The sequence below is a fragment of the Ochotona princeps genome, chromosome 1, assembly GCF_030435755.1.
Source record: "Ochotona princeps isolate mOchPri1 chromosome 1, mOchPri1.hap1, whole genome shotgun sequence".
Taxonomy (NCBI): Eukaryota; Metazoa; Chordata; class Mammalia; order Lagomorpha; family Ochotonidae; genus Ochotona; species Ochotona princeps.
The window spans coordinates 170,441,833-170,463,464 of NC_080832.1; the positions used below are offsets into that span (position 1 = coordinate 170,441,833).

Sequence of the window (21,632 nt, forward strand, 5' to 3'; positions counted from 1 at the left end):
AACTTCCAGTTATGTGCCCACCTTTTCCTGAAGCTTGCCCTAATAGAAGTAATTTTTTCCTTAAGAAATAGCTTGATAATATTTTGGAATAGATAGCAATCATGTAGGTACAAAGAGTTTGTTTAACCATGTGCCTCAAGCTGTTACAATACATGATATGACGCATTTTGGTTTCTCACTAAGCAAAGCATAAAGTATATGGGGCATCTTCTAAAGGGAGACAAATGTGAACCCCTCAAAATGGCTTAAAATTTCTACCTTATATTGGCACTCATATTTAGGGAAAGAAAACAGTTTATAAAACGTCTACCTTATATTGGCACTTATATTTAAGGAAAGAAAACAGTTTATAAAATTTCTACCTTATATTGGCACTTATATTTAGGGAAAGGAAACAGTTGGTAAAGATAAAAGGAAGTTTCTTGCAAATGCCCTCTGTTGGTAGATTGGCTGAGTTGCCCTGATCCCCTTTACTGCCCTATAACAAAAGAATAAAAATAAAATTGAATCAGGTCTGGTGCAGTGGCCTAGTGGCTAAAGTCCTCGCCTTGAATGCTCTGGGATCCCATATGGGCACTGGGTCTAATCCCGGCTGCTCCACTTCCCATTCAGCTCCCTGCTTGTTGCCTGGGAAAGCAGTGAAGGACGGTCCAAAGCCTTGGGACCCTGCACCTGCGTGGGAGACCCGTAATAAGCTCCCTGGCTTTAGATTGGCTCAGCTCCAGCTGTTGCAGCCACTTGGGGAGTGAACCAGTGGGTGGAAAATCTTCCTCTATCTCTCCTCTCTGTAAAATCTGCCTTTCCAGTAAAAATAAATAAATCTTTAAAAAATTGAATCAGCACTAGGTGAAGGTGGTGGTAATTAATGCATGATCGATTATAAGATTTAATAATCTATGTTATATGCTTCTATAAATTCCTTTCATTTATGATCTTTACTTTTAACTCTGTACTATTGATATTTTAAGCAATAGTAGTTTGTTTTTGTCTAGTGAGAACTGATTTTGGATATAAGTAAACTACTTGTCACTATGTGACTGGGCTAGGCTGGGCTAGGCTGCAGCCCCATCATTTCACATGAAATGGGGTTGTGACACAGCTGAGCAGGCAGCTATATCCACCTATATATGTGTCGGTTGGTACAGCTGGTGGACCCTGCACTAGCTGGCACACATAAGACTCAAGTCTGAGATCACCCTTGGCAAGATTTCTTGGGAGACTCTCCAGCTAGATTCTTGGACTCAAATCCCAGCCACAGCGAACATCACAATATAATATTGTCCAACATTGGAGTGCACATATCAAGGCTGGCCCTCCTCAACTGCTTATGCCTGTGGTTATTCCGGATGTCTTTTTTTAAAAAAAAGATTTATTTATTTTTATTACAAAGTCAGATATACAGAGAGGAGGAGAGACAGAGAGGAAGATCTTCCGTCCGATGATTCACTCCCCAAGTGAGCCGCAACGGCTGGTGCGCGCCGATCCGAAGCCGGGAACCAGGAACCTCTTCCAGGTCTCCCACGCGGGTGCAGTATGCCAAAGCCTTGGGCTGTCCTCGACTGCTTTCCCAGGCCACAAGCAGGGAGCTGGATGGGAAGCAGGGCTGCCGGGATTAGAACCGGCTCCCATATGGGATCCCGGGGCTTTCAAGGCGAGGACTTTAGCCACTAGGCCACGCTGCCGGGCCCATACCCAGATGTCTTAGGAATGACAGATGTCTTATCTAGGCCAGCAGGGTCATTAATTACCTTCTCAAAGTATGGAAATCAGAACAGGCCAGACCTCTTTCCTGGCCAAGCTTTGCAGCAACTGTCTTGGTCTGTGGATGCACTAAGCCAATAGACCTTGCAAAGGTTTTCTCAACCCTGGAGCAACGAAACTGGCAACATCTCAGAAGTATCAATACACTCAAGTAACACGCTCAAATCATTCTTCTGTACATCAGAGTCTCTGAAGCATCATAAAAGATCATTTCCCATCCCCAGGTACTGATGCAGTTTAACAGCTAGAAGAGGATCCCTCTCTTTTCCTACTCTCCAGCAGACAGAGGAGGAAAAAAAGAAAAGTACTGAAACAATTGTCCCAACTACCATCCTCAATACCTTGACCTTCCCCACCAAAATTAGAGGCCCACATGGGCATGTATCCCTTTCAAACATGTGAACAATATAAAAATCAGGTAAAATGTTTAAGAGAAGTACTCATGAAAAAATTTGTATAAATAAAATAACAATTTCATTCATGCTTTGGTTCATGCACTACCACACACACATTTTGTCTCAGAAATATGCAAATCATCTTTTTTGCTTTTCTGCATAAACATTGGCACATTTATGAATGATTTTGTGATTTGATCTGCAAATGCGTCCTCCCAGCGGAGCTTGTGCATGTTGGTACATGGAGAACTTCCCATCCCCCTAAAGTCACAGAGCACTCCACTCTGTGATGCAGCCAGATGCACTGGACCCAGGCTCCTCCTGATGGGTGTGTGTGCTGCTTCCAGTTGTTGTTAAAAAAGACACTGACCCTGAAGACATGCATCACTTCTCATGTGAGAGTAGTCACAGTATTGATTTCCAGACAAGGTTCCTGAGTCAAAGTGTACAAACATCCTGATTTTTTTATTGCCCAATTATTCACTATAATGATTAACTGAATGTCACATCCTTCCCTGAAGTCATGCTTTCGTGGATGTCTGAAGTTTTCTCTCCAAGATTTTCCCTGATCATATCTGATTTTGTCTTGTGCTTGCATTCAAGAACACTATTTACACAGAACATGTTTGATTTGTGTTGCACAGAACTTTTGCTGCATTAAGCAAATCATGAAGTGATTTTTTTTGTTACTGGAGAACTTAGTAAGGAAAGTATTTTTCTGAATTTTCAGTGAATAAACCAGCAGGTTACCAGTTTGGCATCCCTGCTGATCAGGATAAAAGGGCTGCGACTGGCATAACCCAGCTCTAGAAATACTTTGATACTTAATGCACTTGGTTCCTCAGACCGTGTGATTCCTGTGTAGAACGAAAAAATGAAATCTGCCCAATAAGACAACAGGAAACAGGTCATGAGAATGAGAATACTCTGAGTAGCTCTGATCTCCTGGCTGGGATATTTAGCATACCTGGAGCTCTGGAGGTAGACGACACGCTTGTAATGTTTGTACAGATGGAGAGTCATGTACACACTGCTACAGCCCATGAGACTCTGAAAGGTGAGGTCCTGGAGAGCCATGAGGCAGAGGAAGAGCCATCTGACCACTTGTGGAGCTGGCAGCATGTAGGAGTACCCAATGTATGTTTTAACACTAGACCCGGCTGGAGGGGGGGAGGAGCTAGCTAGCACGATCCAGGCGGGGGCCCAAGCAGCTTGGCCCCGGGCCGCCATGCGGCCCGGGTGCGAGGGTCCCTGCCACGATTCCAGCCCAACACAGCCAAGCTTTCCACCACCTGCGCAGGTACATGGGGTGCGAGGCTCTCGGGCAGCTTTCCGATTTGCCGGGGTCCTGGTCTGATGGCCTCCTTCTGGGCGGGAAGGTTGTCCCAGGACCCTGAGAAGCGGGTTGGGAACGCCTCTGAGCCGCCATGCCAGGGGCTGGAGGGGGGGAGGAGCTAGCTAGCACGATCCAGGCGGGGGCCCAAGCAGCTTGGCCCCGGGCCGCCATGCGGCCCGGGTGCGAGGGTCCCTGCCACGATTCCAGCCCAACACAGCCAAGCTTTCCACCACCTGCGCAGGTACATGGGGTGCGAGGCTCTCGGGCAGCTTTCCGATTTGCCGGGGTCCTGGTCTGATGGCCTCCTTCTGGGCGGGAAGGTTGTCCCAGGACCCTGAGAAGCGGGTTGGGAACGCCTCTGAGCCGCCATGCCAGGGGCTGGAGCGGGGGAGGAGCTAGCTAGCACGATCCAGGCGGGGGCCCAAGCAGCTTGGCCCCGGGCCGCCATGCGGCCCGGGTGCGAGGGTCCCTGCCACGATTCCAGCCCAACACAGCCAAGCTTTCCACCACCTGCGCAGGTACATGGGGTGCGAGGCTCTCGGGCAGCTTTCCGATTTGCCGGGGTCCTGGTCTGATGGCCTCCTTCTGGGCGGGAAGGTTGTCCCAGGACCCTGAGAAGCGGGTTGGGAACGCCTCTGAGCCGCCATGCCAGGGGCTGGAGGGGGGGAGGAGCTAGCTAGCACGATCCAGGCGGGGGCCCAAGCAGCTTGGCCCCGGGCCGCCATGCGGCCCGGGTGCGAGGGTCCCTGCCACGATTCCAGCCCAACACAGCCAAGCTTTCCACCACCTGCGCAGGTACATGGGGTGCGAGGCTCTCGGGCAGCTTTCCGATTTGCCGGGGTCCTGGTCTGATGGCCTCCTTCTGGGCGGGAAGGTTGTCCCAGGACCCTGAGAAGCGGGTTGGGAACGCCTCTGAGCCGCCATGCCAGGGGCTGGAGGGGGGGAGGAGCTAGCTAGCACGATCCAGGCGGGGGCCCAAGCAGCTTGGCCCCGGGCCGCCATGCGGCCCGGGTGCGAGGGTCCCTGCCACGATTCCAGCCCAACACAGCCAAGCTTTCCACCACCTGCGCAGGTACATGGGGTGCGAGGCTCTCGGGCAGCTTTCCGATTTGCCGGGGTCCTGGTCTGATGGCCTCCTTCTGGGCGGGAAGGTTGTCCCAGGACCCTGAGAAGCGGGTTGGGAACGCCTCTGAGCCGCCATGCCAGGGGCTGGAGGGGGGGAGGAGCTAGCTAGCACGATCCAGGCGGGGGCCCAAGCAGCTTGGCCCCGGGCCGCCATGCGGCCCGGGTGCGAGGGTCCCTGCCACGATTCCAGCCCAACACAGCCAAGCTTTCCACCACCTGCGCAGGTACATGGGGTGCGAGGCTCTCGGGCAGCTTTCCGATTTGCCGGGGTCCTGGTCTGATGGCCTCCTTCTGGGCGGGAAGGTTGTCCCAGGACCCTGAGAAGCGGGTTGGGAACGCCTCTGAGCCGCCATGCCAGGGGCTGGAGGGGGGGAGGAGCTAGCTAGCACGATCCAGGCGGGGGCCCAAGCAGCTTGGCCCCGGGCCGCCATGCGGCCCGGGTGCGAGGGTCCCTGCCACGATTCCAGCCCAACACAGCCAAGCTTTCCACCACCTGCGCAGGTACATGGGGTGCGAGGCTCTCGGGCGGCCAGTGCGCCATTTTGCGCCAGGCTTCGCCTGCTGGCCGCCCGGCCAGGAAGTTCTGGAATTTGGTTTCTCTGATATGCTGCATGAGACGCTCCGTGCTGAACCCACAGTACTCTGAGAATATGTATTAGTCCTTAAGCTTTTCAAAGGCATTTAATCTTCCTCTGAAGAACCTGTAGTCACTTTATAGTGCCGATCGCCAACATCAGCTCACTTAAAAGGCAAAATTCCGGGCTTTTCCAGCAGGATGCCCCATTACCTGATAGGATGAGGGATCAGCAGAGGGGTCACAGAAGGCATTACTATGACACTGACTGGCATTCAAGCACCATACTCGGGGCTAGAATGTGTAAGGCATACGTGGACCAATGCCCTGACACTCTGACCCCATTGGACGGTTTAGAAGGGCCGGTGGAGTCTATGCAGGAGGCATGACAGTCTATAGGACGCTCTGGGCTGACCAGAGCAACCTCTGGCGTAGTTAACACTGGCTGGCAACAGGCCTGGTTGGAGAGCGTGGTGGAGGCCTTGGCTGCGTGGAGCCTACCACTAAGGGGCACAGGAACTGGAGGGAGGCTGAGTTCTGGTCGGGTCACAGTTGTAATCCCTTGACACAAATATCAATTCGGCTTTGACGCACCATGCCGGATTAGACCACAGCACAGTTTGGTGCTCTGGAGGACCAGGATAGACGTTGGACGGGCTCGGCTAGGCCTCAACCCCATCTGAGCCATATATGAGATATGCGTGGGTATGGACGAGCCGTGGCTGGGCTGAAACTCTCAACAGCAGGAACCAGAATGGATTGAAGAGCGGAGCTGGCCGAAGGACCTGCTGGAATGTGTGAAGCCCGACACCATGAAGGAGTCGGAGGGAGGAACCTGAACAGATCCTCTGACAGGACACTGACTCTGCAAATAAACGCAAGAAGCATGGAGGTAAATAACCCAGAAGAGGCTTTGGAATGTGACCCACTGGAATACACTTGGCTCGGGTGGGGCAGACCAGGCTGAGTCAGTTCACGTCATCCACTGGCAAGCCCAAGTGCTGAAACTGTGTGGGGGCCTGGCCGTGTTTGGTTGCGATAAAAGAAAAAAAAAAAAAAAAAAAAAAAACAGTACAAAACACAAAATGCCAAGGTGAAATGGCCTGTGCTAGCAGGGAATGCAACACCCGACCAGCACTCCTCCCACTGGTTTAGGTGAGGGACAAGAGTGTGATGGGCAGAGCCGGGGAGAGATGCGATACTCATTGGTTCCAATAGAGGTCGGGGCTCAGAAGAGAACCAACCCAGGGGTTAAAACCATCAGCTGATCGGAGTGATGGACGGTGGCGGGCACTGTGCTTACTAGTAGTACTTGTAGGAGCCTGGACTGGGAATGCCTCAAAGTTTTTTTTAGGGGGATTCCCCTGAACAAAATGGAGGAATCAAAGCATTTATCAAAAAAAGATGGAAAATGGAGTAGATGAATCAACCACCTCAGCTTTATGCTTGCAGCGGAAAACTGGACAAGGGGAAACCCTAAGACGGACTATGTCAATCAGTGGACTCTGCACCAGCCTCATCATACCTGGACTGTTGCTGATGATATGTTGGAGCTTCTAATTGATCGAGGTGACGCTCTGCTGGCTCTGCCTACAAACCTGAGAGGGCCTCCCTAAGAGGCGGTTGAACTTGAACTGGACAAGTGGGATGCTGGACTCTGTATGGTGTAAACTTTTAATTAGGGAATCTCAACGGAACTTGAGCTGTGGTTATGCATCAAGGTGAAGGAATTCATGATGGGGGAAGGGTTTGGGGTGAAGGGGGGGGAATCCCAGTACCTATGAAATTGTGTCATGTAATGCAATGTAATTAATGAATAAATGAATATTTAAAAAAAAAAAAAACACTAGACCCATTGCTCTTTGTGATGTGCTAGAGTAATTTAGAGCTTATGAGAAAGCTAAGAACCTGGAAGAGGAGGAGGTGGGGAAGAACCTGCCATGCAGTGCGTGGTTTGAACTTTCTCCACAAGGTGTTGCTGGGACTGATGGTGATGGCCTGGACTACACTGAGGAGGCAGGTGGTGCAGATGGAGAGACTTCGAGCCACTCTGTTCAGGTAAATCACATTTTTTACAAATAATATTGCCTAGGAAGTTACTGAGACAAAAGTGGACAATATGCCTGAGATTACTCTGGCACAAGGTGTCATAGTGTTGCTTGAAGCCAGGTGGATGAGAATGATGTCTGTAGGAGCTATGACAACCTTGTGCACATGTTTCACAAACAGAAACAAATTCCCTCCAAGGCCAGGTCCAGTAAAAAAAAGGAAGATCACTCTCTGGATGAAGCTACTCCAGATCATCTTGAACCTTCATGGAGCAGAGCAGGAAAAGCTTTGGAGAAAGACAAATGAGCAAAGTCACGGGCTTCTCTGATCTGATAAAATGGGAAAATGGGAAGACAGCAAGAACACTGCAATGCATAAATGCACATGGTTGAACTAGTATCTTGCTCTCAAAGATCTCTGCTCTGTGTGTTGTTATCACTTTTCTCCTCATTTCTACAGTTCGGTGATTCTAAAGTCCACATGCCTAGATATTCTTTCACTGACCAACTGATCCCACCAACATCGCCTTCTGTGTAGCTGCACATTCACATGTGCGGCAACCCTCCTTCTCTTCACATACTTCTTGGGCACAGTCTATGCCCTGTAATCCTGCATGCCATATCTTCTCCCTGTCATATACATTCTGCTCTGTTCTGCTGTGAGTTCCCTATTCAGAGTGCTTTAGTGGCCTCTGCTCCCTACAAGAGTATGCTGAGTGTGGTATGCAGGTGCTTACAGCCCGCACCTTCTCTGCAGAGTTGTCCAAAGGAAATACACCATCAACCACTAATGGAAAAGTCTCTGTCTCTGTCTCTGTCTCTCTCTCTCCCCCTCATCTTTGTCTGATATCCTGAGCCAATTATAACTGATGTTGAAGAGCAAGTTGCCCTCTGCCTGCTGTCTGGGTCATTGAAGGAAATGGATACATTTCTAAGCTGGAACTGAATGTCAGACCATATATATTTCTTGTCCTGTAACTCCCTCTATATTCATGCCAGTCCAAATCTCATATTCAGAATCTGTTCCAAGCCCTGCAGACAGGGACCTTGCGGTTCACTGTGGTAAATGCATCCCAGCTGAGAGTCCACAGCCTACATCTTGTGCAAGCTTCAAAAGTGGACTCCCTGAGTGAGAGGGAAGGCCTGACTGGAGGGAACCACAGCTGGAAGTGCCCAGCAAGCATGTCAGAGAAGACCTTGCAAACTGCCCAAGAGACTTATCTGTGCCAAATAGTGTCCTGTCTTACCAGCTGCAGAGAGGCAAGGGAAGAGGAAAGCAGGCCACAGGCATCACTTGGCTTAAAACTGCAGGCTCTGCCTGTAACAGGAGAACGTATACTTCTGATCTGAAGGGCCTTTTGCTTTAAACCATCTGTGGGCCATTAGACCATTCAGCATTGAAAATAATGGTTGAGTTGGAAGCCCAGCAAGCTTATATTTGACAATACAAATACAATTTTCTTCATAAATACAATCACAAGATTTGTCATTTCAAATGTACAGTTTTTCCAAGGTTTTTTCCCCTGTTAAGGCTGAGAGCCCAATCCCCTTGAGACTCTGAGAGAGTAATGTGAGAGGTGTCAGTGCAGCACCCTTGGCTGAGCCTGGGTTTGCATCCTCGACCTGGCAGGTACCTGTTGTTTCATCTGGTGACCGTATGCTTCCTTCCCTTGGGGTCAGCTTCTGCATCTTAAGATGACCACAGCATAAGCCAAAGATGGATCTTCTAGAATATGTTTCTCTTCATAGGCTCCATAAATAATTTAAAATTGGAAACTCACAGCAATAACAAAACAGTAAGTGAAGGTTATGGATGCATCTTCTAGGTTGGACAAGACACAGAAAATGTTCATAAATAATTTCTAGATTCACTCCCGTGACTTACTTTATTCTGTATCACTGGGTCTGGATGGTGTGACAGTGCAGAGTCACAAAAATGAATTTGCAATCAGGCACTCTATAACTCAGAGCCTGACCTCCCCAATCTCTGTCCGCACACCACCTATGTAAACTCCAATGTTGTGAAAATTCAGGAGTACTTTGTCTGGGACAAGTCTGCAGTGAGGAGCAGGGCTCAGGTGAAGGGTGCTTTTGTCTGTATCTCAGTACACCTAAGAATTGTCTCTAAACTGCAATGACTCACATTATTTTTATGTGCTCCTCACGGCCAATCTTCCTCCAATGTCTCTGTAACTCAGTAAAAAAGTGTCCTGTACTGTGTTTTCAGAGCTGGAGTGTTATTTTAAAGGAATGGCACAAAATGAATGTCAAATCCTAGGATATCAGATAAAGTTCAAAGGATCCTACGCTGAAACAACTGAAGGACACAGGGACACCCAAAGTAAGAGAAAAATGAAGCAAAAGTAAAGCAAGTACAAAAGTCCCAGAGCTGCAAAGTGCACAAGGGCCAGGAGCCTGTGGAAGGCCAAGAGCCATGCAGGCTGAGAGCCCACTGCTGTCTGATGTCCCCAGCCTGCCACACAGCTGAGAAATGCAGCAGCCTCAGACTCAGGGCATCAGTGGCTCTGCTGCACACAGTCTCCCTCCAGGGCCACACAAGCAGGTGCTACTGGATGCACTGGGAAGTGATAGCCAACGTCTCCCTGGCTGCTCTCACATTCCTCTTTCACAGGGACAGGGAAGCTGAGACAATGCCCCCTCCCTACCTGGTCCTGAACAACAGCCATGTCTGGGACTGCTTCCCTTCCAGAGAAAAGGCAGCTGCCCCTGCACACGGATGTTGTTGGGTGTCTCTGTCTAGTCACCCCAGCCCCTGTCCTAGTTTTTGTGGTAACCCAAGAGGGAGTAGCCCACTATTTCCCTCCTAGGCCACTCCCACTCCCAGATTATGCACTCTCCAGGTGTTTCTGTGGTTTAACTTGACAGAAGTAGCCCCCAGTGCCAACTTCTGCCAGCTGATGCTGTGGCTAAGCCCCAACAACCCTCACCCACTCTAATTTTGTTTGCACCAGTAGGAATAATTAGCCCAGTCTGGCTTTTCCCTGATGTAGTCCATATGAGGCGCACAGGTACAGTAGCCCTGCCTAGTCTGGTCTACCCTCATCCCAGCCCATGCTCTCCAGTGGGAGTAGCTGTTCAGCAAGGGAACCACCCCTTATTCCCCTGCCAGTTCTGCCCCTCCCTTCCTGGTTCTCACGTGTGCTGGTTGGGTGCTGTGGTCACATCTGGCACAGGCAAACTCATCTTGGCATTTTGTAATGTGTACTGCCTTTGTAGCAACCAAACCTGGCTCGACCCACACTCTGTTCTGGCATTCAGATTTGCCAGTGGATGATGTGAACTGATTCAGCCTGGTCTGCCCCCTACCTATGTCAAATGTATGCCAGTGGGACACTTTCCATGACATTTCCTTCCATGCTTTCCTTCCATGCTTCTTGTGTTTACCTGCAGGGTCTGTGTCCTGCCAGAGGAGTTGTTCAGGCTCCTCCATCAGAACCCCTCCAACTGCCAGATTTCATGCATACCAGTGGGTCCATTAGCCAGCTGTATTCAGTTCACCTCCTGTCCTAGCAGGAACAGTGGCTTTTCCTGACTGGCCTTCAACCCATTCTGGTTCTTGCTGTTGGATGTTTCAGCCCAGCAATGGCTCGTCCATATCCACATATGGCTCACACATGGCTCAGTTGGGGTTGAGACCTAGCCTAGTCCGTTCCGTATCTATCCTGGTCCTCCAGAACACCAGAAGGTGTTGGGGTCTGGCCCAGCCCAGTGCATCTTGTCCCAGTCCACACTTGTGCTAAGGGAGAGTACACCTGTATCCTGACCAGAACACAGACCCATTTCAGCCCATGCGCCCCTTGGTGGGAACCTCCACCCAGCTAGGTGTCCCCTTAGTCCCTCAACCGGGCCTGTTCCCAGCCAAAGATCGCACACATGCCAGTGGTTGCTCTGACTCAGCTTGACACAGCCCCTCACCTGTCCTGACCCCTGCGTTAGACACTGTGGCTCAGCATCCATGGCTCACGCAGAACAGTTGGTGCAAAAACCCGGCTGGGCATGTCCTGTGCTCCACCCTGGTTTCCAATCTTACTTGTGGACTAAGGTTTGCTCAGTACTGCCCAGTGCACCCGTTCCATTGCTTTTTCAAACATTGACGAGCTGTTGGTGCAACTTTGCCCAGTGTGTCTGCTCCCCAGGTCCGGACCACCTGTTCACCAGTGGGAGCTATAACTCGCCAGAGGAGCTTCCCAAGTTTCTCCCCCTGATCCCCTCCCAGACCCAGTTCTCATACATGGCACTGGGCTTTAGGCAGGCCAGTATCTGATGCAGTCCAGCCCTCCCCTTGGCCTTGCATGAACTGGTGAACATTGCAGTCCGGCCAACCCCACACCCCACTCAGGAGGTACAGTCAAGTGCCGCTGCCCTGATTAGTTCAGACTGCTGTCGGTTCTCCAATATGTGATCAATGGCAGGCTCCCTGGTCACACCTGGCTTAGTCCACCAGCACTCCATCTCTTGAAGTAACCTTTGGGGCTAGAATTTCCATAGGGTTTGGCCCACACATCCCCCATAGAATCTTCCCCAGGATATGGTTCTCTAGTGTGTTTGTTAATGTCATGGCCCTGCTTAATGTGACTGGTCTCTGCTGGGTCAGTTCTGTTTCCAGTCCTGTCACCCACTTGGACCAATGGGTATTGTTGTCCAGCTCGATTCTACCCACTTCATACTCAGTCCTCACGCAAACCAGTGGGAGCTGCCACCTAGTTGGGGCGACTCCCCATAACCCCCACCAGACCTGCTCCCTTCCCTAGTTCCCATGCATGCGAGTATATACCGCAGGCTTGTTCAGTCTGTCCCACCTCCCATTTAGCTCTCATACATGTCAATGGGCATTGAAGCCTAGTTCGACCCAACCAGCCTATTATCCAGCCCAGGCACATACTGGCAGATGCTTTTCTGTTTAGCAACCCTGCCCCTGTCCTGGTTTTCGTGTTCTCCAGTGGGAGTGGTAACCCAAGAGGGAGGTGCCCACTATCTCCCTACTGGGTCACTCAAACTTCTGGATTCTGCACTCTCCACATTGTTCTGGCATTTAACTTCACAGAATTGGCCCTCAGTGCCAGCCTCTGCCATCTGATGATGTGGCAAAGCCCTACCAACCCTTGCCACTCTAATTTTGCTTGCACCATTAGGAATAGTCAACCCAATCAGGGCCTTCCCCGATCTAGCTCACATGAGGCCCACAGGTGTTGTAGTCCTGCCTGGTCTGGTCTGCCCCCATCCCAACTCATGCCCTCCAGAGGGAATGGTTGTCCAGCACGGGAGCCCACATTCCCCCTGCTGGCTTTGCCTCCTCCCCGCCCCCATTTCTCACATGTGTACTATTTGGATCCTGCAAACATTTCTGGTACGGTTCACCTCACTTTGGCATCCCGTAATGTGCACTAGTATGTGTTGCGACCGAAACTAGCCCTACCCACACTCTATGCTGGTGCTGATTTGCCAGCAGTTAATGTGAACGGGTTCAGCCTGGTCTGCACCCAACCTATGCCATATGTATGATGGTGGGTATCTTCCTCTCGCCTGGTCTGAGTTGCTCCATATCGTGGTTCTTGAGCTCACCCGTAGGGGCTGTGTTCTGACACAGGAGTTTCCCAAGCTCCTCCATCAGAACCTCTCCCTGTGCCAAATCTTGTGCATACTGGTGGTTCCATGGGCGAACCTTCTTTGTTGGCCTTCAATCCACTCCAGTTTTTGGTGTTGGCTGTTTCAGCCCAGCCAAGACTTGTCCATACCCAGACACTGCTCACACATTGGCTCACGTAGGGGCAGAAACCCAGCCTAGTCCATCCTACATCTACCCAGGTTCTCCAGAGTGCCAGATGGTATTAGCATCCAGCCCAGTTTGGTGTGCCCAGCCCGAGTCCACATTTGTGCCTAGGGAGATGGCAGCCATATCCAGATCAGAACGCAGCCCCCACTCCGTGGGAATACCAACCCAGCAAGGATGTTCTCTCACAAGTCCCCAGCCAAGCCTATTCCCAGCGCTAGATTGCGCAGGTGCTAGTAGTTGCTCTGACCCAGCTGGCTTAGCCCCTCCCCTGTCTCAGCCTTTGCCTTTGATGCTGTGCCGTAGTATCCCTGGCTTATGCAGACCAGTCAGTGTTACAGCCTAGTTCAGCATGACATGTGCTCCATCCTGATTTCTTTCCTTTTTTTGTGAGTTGAAGTTGCTTGACCCTGCCCAGTCTGCTCACTTCTAGTTGCAGCTTGGCCCACCCTACTTCCTATTTTAGGATGCAACTTCAAGTGGTGCTGCCTTGACCTGCCCAGATTGCATCAATTCCTTTACCCATAAGTGATGGCAGGTGCCATGGTCACACCTGGCTTAGCCCATAGCCACCCCAGCTCGAGAGCTAACCTGCGGGACTTGTATTTCCACAGGGTTGGGCCCACAATTCCTCCACAGAGTTTACTCCCAAACCTAGTTCTCTTGCATGCTGGTTAGTGTCTTGACCCTACCAAATGTGACTAGTCCACTATTCCACCACCCAGTCCAGTAATGGTACCTAGCCCTGCCAGACAGGCCCCCATCCATAGCTTTGGTGTGGACTGGTGTGTTGCAGTCAGTGATGCTCTATGCTAACAGCCCATCTCCTAATTTGGCTGGTGAATCAGTCTGGCCCAAATAGATCTGATGGACACTCCCCTCCAAACCATCAGGTCTCAGTCCCCATGCTGGACCAAAAGTTTCATCACCCTGTTACTGCAAATCACGCAAAATTCATCTCTCATCTTCACTAAAGCTGGCCTTATTCATGGGTGTCCCTAAGCAGCAATTACCTATCCTAAAAACCCCAGGGCTTGCTGCTGGGCGGCCAGCAGGCAGAGATTGGCACCATTTGCTGCACTGGTCGCCCAAAGCCAAGAACTCAGCCTTGAGTCCCCAGCCTTGGATCTGGCCCAGCAGGGACACCCCCCACAACTGCCACACTGCAGGGAGCTGCAAGCCACTCCAACCCCAAGGCCCTGACCACTCCCAGACTTGTCCTGCTGCAATGTGTTCCAGATAAGGTCTTACAAAAATTTACCTATATTATTTTTAAAGTATTTATTTGTGAATTCATATTTCATTTTAATTATATATGTGTATGTATATACATTTATTATGCATTTATTTGTGTATTAGGTATAGGAAAGGCTAAGGGACAGGGAGAAAGAGAGAAATCTTTCATATATCCTTTTACTCTCCAAATGCCCATATCAGGTGAGGTAACAAAGACCTAAGCTAGAATCCCAGAACTCCATCTGTCACTCATATGCCTAGCAGAAAAACAAGTACTTGAGATGTTATATGCTATTTCTGACACATATTAACAAGAAGCCAAATGAAAGTGTCCCGTGACCAAGAACAAGAACTCCCATATGAGATACACTCATCCCTAATGGCATCTTAAAATTTTGCCTTAATATCCATGCTTTTTTTTTAATGCTAGTCATGTGAAAATGACTATTATCAAAAGAGAAAAGATAGCAAGTTCTGTTACTTTGTGAATGAAAGGGAATTCTTGGGTATGTTTGGTGGGAATATAAATTAAAACAGCCATTATGGCACACAGGATGATGCTGCCTCATGAAGGTAAAAGAGAACTCCTGGCAGCAGCATGATGGCTCAACTGGCTAATTCTCTGCCTGCAAGGGCCAGCATGTAGCTCTGTCTGCACTCCCACATTCATTGCAAGGGTTATTTCCAACAGCCAAGGCATGGAATTGACGTCAGTTTCCATGAGCAAACAAATGAATAAAGAAAATGTGTTGCAGACACACAGTTACAAACCATTTAGCACTAAAGATCATGGCATTCTCTCATTGAAGAAGTAGGTATGAAGCTGGAGGGTAGGATGTTATATGAGATCAAGCAGGAATACAAAGGTGAATGCTATTTGATTTGTCTCAGATATGGAGTTGAAAAAGTCCCACTCACAGAAACAAGGAAGAGAATGCTTGTCACCCCTATCTTAGAATAGATAAGGATGGGCCTGGTGGCGTGGCCTAGCAGCTAAAGTCCTCGCCGGGATCCCATATGGGCGCCGGTTCTAATCCCGGCCACTCCACTTCCCATCCAGCTCCCTGCTTGTGGCCTTTGAAAGCAGTCGAGGATAGCCCAAGGCTTTGGGACCATGCACCCACTTGGGAGACCTGGAAGAGGTTCCTGGTTCCTGGCTTCAGCACGGCACTGGCCATTGCACTCACTTGGGGCATGAATCATTGGATGGAAGATCTTCCTCTCTGTCTCTCCTCCTCTCTGTATATCTGACTTTGTAATAAAAAATTTTAAAAAAGAATAGATCACCATAAGAACAGAGGTAAAGATCTGAAGAGATGGTGGACAAAGAACACATTTCAATTAAGGATGGATAAGTTAAGTTCATCTGTACAGTAGAATGACTGCAATTAATAATACATTTATGAAAATTGCTGAGAAATTAGATTGTGTCAATCCCACCTAAATAAGCATAATGTGTGACCTAGCATTTTTCATTCATACCACAATATACATATACATATATATATATGTTCATATATATATATATGTATATTATGGAAAGGAAAGCACATACACTTTGTAAGTCAATATAGCAATTTTATTAAAACATTAAACTCCTTACACATGATGAGACATTTGTGTTCCATGGTGTACCTGTCATTCACAAGAGTTACTTGGTTCAAAACAGGAAGAACCAAATGATAACACCACTCTCCCAGAGAAAGGCATCTCAAACCCCAGCAAATAGTAAAATTAAGCTGAATGGTTTTCAGAGGGTGTTCCCCAGCTGCTTCCACAGCCTGTTGAAATCTGGAGGCAGTATGATTTTTCAACATCAACTTGTTCCTTTTCCTCTCATGAAGAATGGAAGGGGTAGTCCTTGAATTTGCCCTGCCCTTGGTCAACTCAGATTGTTGATAAATGGCCTCGACCTTTCATCTGTCCTTGGATCCACAACAACAGACAATAGTGTGCACATCCATCTTGCTTACTGCCCTCACAAGAGCAGCAAGTCATGCCACATAATACAGTTACTTAAAGTGGTAGAGCACTTGCTCAGCAACCAGGAGATAGGGAATGAGAATCCACATTCTCCATCCTTACTCCTACAGGCAAAAGAAGGCAGAACTGGGACATCTCCATGCACATCCAACTTATCGTGTGTATTTTGTCATTTTTCCTTCCATGTTCAGAGGAACTGTGGACACAGAAGTGTATAACAAATTCCATGGTTCTTTTACGCCAGTTCCCACCTGTGGAATGGCTGAAAATGCAGCACAGTCTAGGAGAACACAAGGCAAAGCCATCATAGTATGGAAATGAGAGCCCCAACCTTCTGGTCAAGGGGTGTGTAAGTGGAGAACTATGTACACTAAGTGACCACCAGGCAGGTTAAATTGTGGGAGCAAACCCAAAAGGAGGATGCCCTTGTGAACTCCTTGTGCAGACTTCTGCCCTATACACATGTGATTATGAACACAGATATCAGATTTTTAAAACTGGGACAGTGAAAAGCCACACAGGTATGCACAGTAATTAATGCCTATCAGTTACCATTATGGATCAATAACTCAGAAAGCAGCTTCCATTCCTAAAAGATGTATCTCAAATCAAGAAAAGCCTTTGGAAGTCAGGTCCATGAATTCTGAGAAAGCAAAGAAAATGCCCATAACCTCCTTGATCTCTGTCCTCCTGCCTAGAAATTGATTTGCCTCTTGGCACCAGGAACATGAATTAAATACTTTTCCATGCAGAGAACGAGTAGGCTGAACTAGGATATCTTGTGAAAAAAATACGTGTCAGTTGATGATGTGTGCCAGTAGATGACAGCATTTCTGCCAACCTTACCTTTGGAGGATGCATAGACTATAATTTTACCAACATATAAAATGTGCCCCAGAAATTTCTCAAAAAGTGTGTGTGTGTATTTGTTTGTTTTTGTCCTACAAATTTTGGGCTTTCTCTCTCTGTTTCTCTTTCTTTCTATATATGAGTGTGTGTGTGTATGTGTGTGTGTGTGTGTGTGTGTGTGTGTGTGTGTTAGCAAACACACAGAGTCTCTTTTTCTGTTATTTTCCTTTTTCTTCAAATTCAAAATGCCAACTAAACAACAGCCCCAGTTGTATAAGCAAGAAGGAAAAAGCAATATGGCAGACAGAACAGAATGGGAAACTGGGACAAATCTGTATTTTCCACTTCCTGGAAGCCCTGAACAGGCATAGATTGTCTGGTAGCAAATTTATTTTTAAAATAAAGTTCATCAAATCTCAACTGAACTTGAACTGTGGTTATGCAACAAGGTGGAGTAATCCACCAGGGGGGAGGGTGTGGGAAGGGGAGGGGAGAACCCCAGTGCTATGAAACTGTGTCACATAATACAATGTAATTAATGAATAAAAAATAAAATAAAGTCCATCCGCAAGACTATTATGAATTTAATATTAGGATGAATGAAAGGAAAGGCAATCTCTAGAAATAAATCTCTCATACCTGAAGGATTGCGCAGAAGCAGTTCCTTGAGGTTCTCAGTGAGCACTCCAGCATCCAGTAATATGAATATTCCTGCTGAGCAGTACAAAGGGACTCAGACTGCAATAACCAACTTCTAGAAATATTTTAGCATGTAGTGTTGTTGATTCCTCTGACAATGTGATCCCTGTGTAGAAGGACAAAATGAAATCTGTCCAATAAAAGAACAGGAAACAGGCCATGAGAATGAGAGTACTCTGAGTGGCTCTGATCTCTGGGCTGGGATATTTGGCAAACCTGGAGCTCTGGAGGTAGAGGACACGTTTGTGATGTTTGTACAGATAAAGAGCCATGTACCCACTGCTACAACCCATGAGAGTCTGAAACATGAGGTCCCGGAGAGCCATGAGGCAGAGGAAGAGCCACCTGACGATTTGTGGAGCTGGCAGCATGTAGCAATAACCAACATACATTCTAACATTAGATTCATTCTTGTTGACTGCTGTGATGTAGTGCAACAGGTTAGAGCTGATGAGAAAGCTAAAGACCCAGAAGAGGAGGAGGTGGGGAAGAACCTGCCATGTAGTGTGTGGTTTGAACTTTCTCCACAAGGTGTTCCTGGGACTGATGGTGATGGCCTGGACTACACTGAGGAGGCAGGTAGTGCAGATGGAGATGCCCCGTGCCACCCTACTCAGGTAAACCATGATTTTGCAAACAATGTCACCTAGTAGGAAGTTACTAAAATACACCATTGTGGTTATGTCTCTGATCCCTGTGGTACAAATAATGACAATGTTTGAAATAGCCAATTGAATGAGGATAAGGTCTATGGAATTTTTTTCATGACTCATGACTAAAGTACGTACATGTTTCAAAAGCATAAGGAAGTTTCCCAAAATTCCAGGCCCCGTGAGAGAAAGGAAGCTCATTTTCTGGATGATGTGACTCAGTGTATCTTCATGGAATGACCTAGAGAAAACTTGCAGAATGCAAAAAAGTGAGCATGACAGTTTCAGATCAGTGGATGTGCTTTGGACTTAGTGACAAGAATAGTATTGCTGGAACAACATGTCCATGGTTCATTCCTTGTTTATAATATAAAGCTTATCTTTCCTTTGGATTTATTTGTTTTTTAAATGAAGGTATACAGAGAGAAGGAGAAACAAAGAGAGGGCGAGTCCAGCATTCCCAATGGCTGCAGGCACCCAAGGTCTTGAGTCATCCTCTGCTGATTTCCCAGTCCATAAACAAAAAGAACCAGAAGTGAAGCAACCAAAGCTAGAACTTTTAAGTGGAGTAATGGTGCTGCAGGTATAGGATCTGCCTGTTGAATCACCATGCCTGCCCTAGTTTCTCATCTCTACTTGGTATCTTCTTTTTATCTTCTTTCTGCTAAAACAAAGATGGTGAGAGTTGCAATTTAAACATAAACTCCGTGTTAGTGCATTATCCTGATTCTTCACAAAAGCCTTCTGTGTATCTGCTACATCTAAATTTACTAGAGGTTGTTACAAGAAAGATGTGGGTTCGGTGACAACAGCCCTTCATCAGGTCTAAATCCTGAGGTCCTTGCATTTCACTGCTCACATTCAGCAACTTATCCTCTGGTCTGTGTCGGTATCTGATGGGCATCCTCCCTACCACTCCACTGAATATTGGGAAACTAGCCATGCACAGAAAGCGAAATGCTGCATATTCTCACTTATCTATGGGAGTGAAAATTTCATAGCAAAATGTCAAACACACACAAGTAGGTGCATAGGAGGGAAAGGAAAGTCAGTGGAAGAAGGATCAGACTTAACAGGAGGAGTAACTTTGACATTCTATAGCTCAAAATGTTCCCAACACAGGGAATGGCAAAATGGGAGGTATTTAAACACAGCAGTTGTCAAGCTAGGCTTTTTTCATATTTTATTTAGGACTGAAATGTCATGTTCTAGCCTGTGAACTGATGCAATTAATATATGTATACTGTTAATAAACTCTAAACTTCAGAATCATATGTACCTTTAGTATGAGTGGAAGCATCTCAGAAGAATTGCACTTGACCTTTTCAAGCCGATTGCCCAGGAGCTAACAGAGGGAAGGAAAGGCCCCTTGCCCAAGGTGGGAGTGGCAGAGCTGGGGCTTCCATGCTTCTCTACCTCTGGGGATTTCCGAGGAAATGCTTTTTCCTGGCTTTGTTTTGTCTGTTTTATATTCCTGCATACCTTGTCCTTACTCTCCATCTTCTTAAAGAAAACTACCATGTATGAACCTAAAACTAACCTGGCTCCCTCCGTCACTAACCCATCCTCTGTAAAAGAAAGGTGCGTTCTATCACCAAGGTTCACTGTGAGAATTAAATGGGTAGATGCATGCAATGCTCATGTCAATACCCAACAACAAAAAAGGCTGATTTGCTAATCACACCTGTCTGTGTTGTCCTTAAACTAGTTATCACTTTTGATCGATTCTCTAAACTTAGGTACTGTGACATATATTGGGTCTAAAAAATGCCAGAAAACAATTAATCATAAAATGCCACAAAGTACTGAAGGACACCAGAAAGAAGAGACACTAAAATGAAAGTAAAAAAAAATCCTAGTTTTGGGAGGGAAGGTATACAAAAGCCAGGAGCCTGTGAGAGGAAGAGCTCCCCATCTGGGCTCAGAGTCCACTGCCTGACGCATCCTGCCTCCCTCACCTGAGAAATGCAGCAGCCTCAGACTCAGGGCATCAATGGTTCTGCTGCACACAGTCTCCCTCCAGGGCCACACAAGCAGGTATTGCTGGACACAGTGGGCAGCGATAGCCACCCTCTCCCTGGGCACTCTCAACTTCCTCTTCTACAGGGAATAGGGAAGCTGAGGCAATGCCCTCTCCCTACTTGGCCCTGAACATCCCTACCTGGAACAACTTTCCTTCCAGAGCAAAGGCAGCCACCCCTGCACACACACTCTCAGCCTCACTCACTGAGCAGTCTGCAGGGCTGTGGTAGGACCTGAGGCAGAGCAGCACAGCCAGACCTGTTTATCCTTGCTTGAGTCCCAGCACTCAGGGATGCTGTCAGTGATGTCAGCATGTCAGTGTGATCAGTTTGGCTCATTCAGCGTGCTGTGGGTCCCTGGGGCCAGCCCTGCCCTCTCCCTTGCTGAGCCCTTGGCTGTTGAGTCCATAAACACCCAGGTCTTAATTACACTGAATGTGCACTAATGAGCAGAAGGCAGCTTGATGATGAGCAGGTCTCAGAGGGTCCAGGTTCCTTGGACTTGACTATGATCTCATCCTACCTCTGCCACTCTCCACCATGAGTCAACTTGGAAGAGATATCTGAAAGTCAGAAGTGGTCACTTCCTCAAGCTAACTTTTTGGCGCATACTGTTTTCAATGTCTGAAAATGTTCATCAGGACCAGCTTTTAGGTTGATCAAGTCGCACAACTTACTTCAAATTTCATAATCTCTTTATTCTCTGCTGATATATATACTTATATTTGCAAAACATTTACTTTTATTCTGAAAAGAATATTTTCTACTTAAATATATGTAATATATGTAATAAATTTAAAATATATGCATATAATATATATGTATAGTGTATATAATCATATTTTGTATAATATTTTACATTTTTCTGAAAAGAAGATCAGATTTACAGAGAAACAGAGAGTCAGAGAGAAAGATCTTCTATCCACTGATTCACTTCTTCAATGACCACAATGGCTGGAATTGAACTTTTATCAAGCCACGGTCCAAGAGTTTTCTGGGTCGCCTATGTGGGTGCTGGGTCCCACTTCTTTATGCCATCCTCCACTTGTTGCAGTAAGCAGGGAGTTGAATGGGCAGTGGAACAACCAGGACATGAACCAGCACCACTATGGGGTCCTGGGATTTACAATGTGAGGCTTTAGTCATTGACGCATCACACTGTGC

General features: G+C 47.7%; 1 protein-coding gene and 1 pseudogene across 1 annotated transcript; both read right to left on the reverse strand.

The window, feature by feature from the left end:
* Nucleotides 1-2,882: 2,882 nt before the first annotated feature.
* LOC101520968 (putative vomeronasal receptor-like protein 4) lies at nucleotides 2,883-7,495 on the reverse strand (annotated as a pseudogene).
* Nucleotides 7,496-17,756: 10,261 nt separating this feature from the next.
* LOC101521204 (putative vomeronasal receptor-like protein 4) lies at nucleotides 17,757-18,795 on the reverse strand. The gene is made up of 2 exons (XM_012931225.3): nucleotides 18,779-18,795; nucleotides 17,757-18,688 (listed from the first exon to the last, which is right to left on the reverse strand). The coding sequence occupies exons 1-2, from the start codon at nucleotides 18,793-18,795 to the stop codon at nucleotides 17,773-17,775; spliced, it is 933 nt and encodes a 310-aa protein (XP_012786679.3). The 3' UTR covers nucleotides 17,757-17,772.
* Between the last annotated feature and the right edge of the window lie 2,837 nt (nucleotides 18,796-21,632).